The sequence below is a fragment of the Macrobrachium nipponense genome, chromosome 26 (assembly GCF_015104395.2).
Source record: "Macrobrachium nipponense isolate FS-2020 chromosome 26, ASM1510439v2, whole genome shotgun sequence".
Taxonomy (NCBI): Eukaryota; Metazoa; Arthropoda; class Malacostraca; order Decapoda; family Palaemonidae; genus Macrobrachium; species Macrobrachium nipponense.
The window spans coordinates 47,586,583-47,592,582 of record NC_087215.1 but is presented as its reverse complement, the minus strand read 5'-3'; the positions used below and the strand labels follow the sequence as shown (position 1 = coordinate 47,592,582).

At 39.5% G+C, this 6,000-nt stretch overlaps 1 protein-coding gene across 1 annotated transcript in view; it reads right to left on the bottom strand.

Annotated features, from left to right (window-relative positions):
• Positions 1-6,000, bottom strand: part of LOC135199661 (calcium-activated chloride channel regulator 1-like) — a 111,530-nt gene that overhangs the window by 89,194 nt on the left and 16,336 nt on the right. Inside the window, exons 4-5 of the mRNA XM_064227817.1 lie at positions 4,299-4,412; positions 511-697 (exon numbers count right to left, since the gene is read on the bottom strand). Coding sequence (XP_064083887.1) covers positions 511-697; positions 4,299-4,412 — 301 coding nt within the window. The remainder of the gene's footprint in view (positions 1-510; positions 698-4,298; positions 4,413-6,000) is intronic.

Genomic DNA, 6,000 nt, shown 5'->3' with positions numbered 1-6,000 from the left:
CTTCTCTTTCTCGCACTTCTTGATTTTCCTGTCGCAACAAAGCAAAGTCCTAGGCAGGATTCGAACTTGCATCAGCTGAGAGGCAGAAGGCTCTACCGTAAGATATATTGCTTATTACTTTGGAAAATATGGCTACCGTCCAGGCGTTCATTTCTTCTATGAGAAAGTAATTTATAAACCATTTTTATTCTCAATCCATGAGAAACTAAGTTGTATACCATTTTCCTTCTTCTAAATCTCCACCTTTCTCTGTAAGCTGAGGGGTCGCTTGCCATGATGTGCCTTCTAACCATTTCTGTGAAAAGCATCTTGCTCTGCTGAACCCTTCTTCTCCAATCCTCCCTCACTTTATCACGCCATCTGGTCCTGTCTCCCTGTCGACCGAGAATTCTCCACTTCACAGGTTCCATCCAAACGCTCATCACTTATTCCTTCTCACCCTTCCTACCACACGCCCATACCATCTCAGTCCCAGTAGAGATAAACAGATGAAAAGAGTAGCCACTGTACCTGGGGGTCCATACTTATCCAGCATTTCGTTGTACATTTCAGTAGCGTAGGTGTCTGCCAGGTGCGTATAGTCGGCAGGTTCGCCACATCCGCCCAGCTGGAGAGTGTATGGCTCCGAGCCATATGCTGGGTGGGGTTTGTCAACGCGAATCTCGGCGTCTGAGAGCCATCCAGAACTTTGAGTTTGCTGAAACCAAGAGACGATGATTAGGTTATTATTTTTCTTTTTATTATTATTCGGAAGGTGGTCCTCTCTCAGTGCAGTAACACTGGTAGAGGTTGTCGTTTCAACTTCATAAAGTTCATTTATCATTTCTGTTATGATTTTGGTTGCATGTGGTGTCAGGTTATTTAAGTTCAGTATCCTCAGGTGGAAACTATATGGGGTTTAGGTTTAAATTGTTTTAATTCATTACAAACTTTTGGGTAGACGTTAACTCTACCCATGTACATACAAATGAAAGATTTATGTGGATTTCGACAAATTTAATATAGAATTAGTCATTATCATCACTGGAATGGAAATATTAGGTGTTGGTGAGTTGTAAAAAAAAGTTTATTGATTATGCAAATAACGCTCTTCTGCCATCAGCCCCATCTCATAATTATGTGCCTGTGGTCGCTGAATCTTTAATAGAAATTTAGCCAAATTAATTAATGCATCGTACTAATGGTGTATGTAGCTGAATCTCGATAAATCACTTAAAAGTATGATTGCTAATTAGATTTAGGATATTGGAGCCCGTACCCCCAGATCTTTTTATTGATAATGTTTCTTTATTGTAGACAACTCGATGAAAATTCCAGGGATCCTTCTTTATACCAATTTCAATTTTGGATGGCACGTCGAATGTGTTTTTCATTTTTTACAACCCCCCACCCCAAAATCATCATCACATACCATATCATTTCATTTAGTTTTTACCTCTGTGTCTATATAGTGTGTCCGTTTTTATTAAAATGCAGCCACGATATGCAGCAAATGTGCCTCGCTGTCGAACTCAGTTCCAGAGGTACTTCATTCCTTATACCGTTGGACTGTTTGCTGTGGAACAACCTCCCGGAGGATGTCGTTGGCAAAATGAGGAGCCACAAAAGCTCAAGCAAAGATGCAATTCATTTCTTACCCTAAAGTAATTTCTCTTGTTCTTTAATAATCTATTCACATTTATTTATATAAAGTTATTTTTGAATTTGTTTATTTCTCCTGGTTTTTAGTAAATTATATTTCTTTCTGGAATAATAATACAAAAAAAAAAAAAATAATGAGCTACCAGATGGGAGCAACATCAAACACATAGATGAGATGGGATACAAATACCTTGCAATAATAGAAAGAGGGGATATAAAACACCAAGAGATGAACTGGACCACGATCAGGAAAAGATAATTATGTTCAGAGGACTTCACAAAGCGATACTCAAGTCAAACTCAACGCCGAAAATAATTATGATAAAAAGCCATAAATACATGGGCAGTGCCAGTAATCAGATACAGCGCAGGAATAGTGGAATGGACGAAGGTAGACCTCCACACCATAGACCAGAAAACTAGGAAACATATGACAATACACAAAGCACTACACCCAAGAGCAAATACGGACAGACTATACATAACACGAAAGCAAGGTAGGAGAGGACTGCTAAGCATAGAGGACTGCTAAGCATAGAGGACTGTGTCAACATCGAGAACAGAGCACTGGGGTAATATCTGAAAACCAGTGAAGACGAGTGGCTCAAGAGTGTATGGGAAGGAGGACTGATAAAAGTAGACGAAGACCCAGCTACCTTACAGTAAGTAATAAGTGATACGAGCACCAACCAGGAGTGATAGAAAACGATCAGATAAAGATCCTCTGGGGCTATGGTATCAGAACAGATAGAGTGATTCGTGCAAATAGACCGGACGTGACGTTGACTGACAAAATCAAGAAGAAACTATCACTCATTGATGTCGCAATACCATGGGAGACCAGAGTTGAAGAGAAAGAAAGGAATAAAATGGATAAGTATCAAGACCTGAAAATAGAAATAAGAAGGATATGTGATATGCCAGTGGAAATTGTACCCATAATCTGGAAAAACTAGAGGCTGAAGTAGCTCTAGCACTCATGCAGGAGAGTGTGATCCTAGAAACGGCGTACATAATAAGAAAAGTGATGGACTCCTAAAGAGGTAGGATGCAACCCGGAACTCCACACTATAAATACCGCCCAGTCGAATTGGAGGACTGTAATAGACCAAAATAATAATAATAATAATAATAATAATAATAATAATAATAATAATAATAATAATAATGATAATAATAATAAATAATAATAATAATAATAATATAATAATAATAATATGCCTTCGTCAACATACAAAAAGCAAAGTTAAAACGACTGAAGGGATAAATCTACCAGATTAGAATAGCATCAAACACATAGATGAGATAGGATACAAATATCTGGGAATAATAGAATGATGCAAGGATATATAATACCAAGAGATAAAGGACACGATCAGGAAAGAATATATGCAGAGACTTAATTAAGGCGGTACTCAAGTCAAACCTCAACGCTGGAAACACGAAGAAAGCCATAAACACATGGGCAGTGCTAATAAACAGATACAGTGCAGGAGTCGTGGAGTGGATGAAGGCTGAACTCTGCAGCATAGACCAAAAAACTAGACAATACACAAAGCACTACACCCGAGAACAGATACAGACAGACTATACGTAACAGGAAAGGAAAGAGGAAGAGAACTACTAAGGCAATAAGAATAGAAGACTGCGTCAACATCAAGAGCAGAGCACTGGGGGCAATATCTGAAAACCAGTGAAGACGAGTGGCTAAGGAGTGCAATGGGAATAAGGTCTGATCAAAGTAGACGAAGACCCAGAAATATGCAGAGACAGGAGAATGAAAAACAGAATGGAGGAATAGCACAAGAAACCAACGCATGGACAGCACATGAGACAGATTAAAGAACTGGCCAGTGATAAAACTTGCAATGACTACAGAGGGGAGAACTCAAGAAAAAACACAAGGAATTTTAATAGTGCAGCGGCACAGGATCAAGCCTTAGAGATTGGATATGTCCAGAGAACAATAGGTGGAAATAACATCTTGCCCATATGCAGGAAGTGCAATATGAAAAATGAGACCATAAACCGCATAGAAACGAATGTATGGCACTTGCACAGAATGTGTACAAAAAGAGGCATGATTCAGTAGCAAAAGCCCTCCACTGTCTGGAGCCAGTGCTAGAAACACCAGCTACATTGCAGTAATAAATAGTACGAGCAACAACCTGAGGGAGTGATAGAAAACAATCAGGCAAAGATCCTCTGGGTCTATGGTATCACTGACAAAGGAAAGAAGAAAGTATCACTCATTGATGTCGCAGTACCATGGGACACCAGAGTAGATGAGAAAGAAAGAAAAAATTGTTAAGTATGAAGGCCTGAAATTAGAACTAAGGATATGGGATTTACCAGTAGAAATTGTACCCATAATCATAGGAACACTAGGCACGATCCCATGATCCCTGGAAAGTAACCTGGGAAAACCAGATGCCGAAGTAACTCTAGGAGTTAAGCAGAACAGCGTGCTACTAGAAACAGTGCACATAGCAAGAAAAGTGATGGACTCCTAAGGTGGCAAGATGTAACCTGGAACCCCACACTATATAAAAAAAAGTTAAACAGGATGACTGTGATAGACCAAAAGGAAAAAAAATAATAATTACAATAATAATAATAAAATTTACCCACTAATATGATCAACTGTGACAACCTACCATGTATTCATCCTTATGTTTCCATGTTGCTGGTACAACGATTGTAACTTCTCGGAAGTATGCTCTGTGTCTGGTTGCCTCATACAGTATTTTGGAACCTTCCTGGAACATCCGCTGGAAAATGAAAAAAGTCAGTTGTATGAAAAATGAAACTACCAGGACTTGGCAAAATTACTAGGGAAGATTGAAGCAAATGGTTTTGTAAAAGTTTTTTCACTTTTTATTTCATAATGTACGTACAACAGTCTATTTCTTCATGTTGTTGATGTTTTGTATAGATTTTTATACACTCATGTCATGGTCACACATTCACATACCAAGGCCACATATGCTCATGTATATCATATGTGGCCATATGCGTGGTTAAAGCTAAGGTCACATATTCATGTATCAACGCATGCACGCCCCCACATGAGCGGAAATTGGCAGTTGGCAACAGCTTACGTCAGTATACCGTAAATGTTCCGTAAAACCTATGTAAGTTCATAAGAATGCGGTGACAGGTCGGACGGGCGCTGTGCACCACCTGAGTGAGCGCCCCGAACCACTACTGTTTTGAAATGTTCAAAACAAGTCGTGGGTGGTCACGTCAAACATCACTTGACAAATAGCTCCAGACGTTCCATGTGGTACCCATGTCGCCGTGACCGCGTAGGTGCTGGGGACAACCGCATGATACAGCACCGCTCCCCTGTTCCCGCCACTCACCATGTGGGCCTCCCCAAGGTGGGGGAGCCTACGGGGCAATCGCCTATCATGTTTACAACCCTGTACGCCATGGCAATGCTGTAGCCTGGGATAAAAAGTCAGAGCGGCGCGCTCGGGTCAGCAGTTGTTACCATCTCTGTATCTTTATAATTACTATGTAGTTTACAAAGTAAACTGAGCAATGAAAATTCTGATTATTTTATATCTGGTACTCCTTGACGTCTTTTTGTTATCCAATGAGGTGAATAAATACCAATGCCATATGAGACATACAAAACTATCCCAAAACAAGAAATCATTTCAAATAAAGAAATTATTTGTATTCACTTTGAAAATAGACAAACATCAAAGTCTAGACATATGAAATGAAAAAAACAAATTCACGACAAAGTAATATTTGATCAAAATATACAAAGAAGTCAAAAGCAAAATTTGTCAACTCAAACTACAAAACTACATCGGAGGAAAAAAAAGGAACTCTAATACTTGGTAGTTTTACATTTGGCTCCGTGTGTGTGTGTGTGTGTGTGTGTGTGTGTTAGAGAAATTTGAAAAGAACTCTTTCCTCTCTCTGGTGCTAATGTATGAGTATTGGGGATCATGAAAACATGTTTCATACAAACACTGAATTTATGCAATTGTCAAAATTTTACAGTAACAAACAAATGAAAACAATTTCACAACAAATTACCGAAATACTTTACACTGTCGGCGTATGTACATTAGTGTTACGTGCTTTGCTATGCACTACCTAGGGGTTGTGTAGGAGTTCGTCAGGCCAGTTCTGGTAGGTGTCATGCTTGCGTAGTGCATACATTTGTGGCACACTGTAAGGCTCTGGCTTTACGCCCATCAGCCCGTGTCAAGTTACCAGCTGTTTAAGGCTATATCATGGCACAGATGCCCACATTCCACATACGTGGGTATGCACCATCATATTACATGAATGTGTGACCCCAGCATAAGTTACCACGATCAACTAGATACGTGTCAA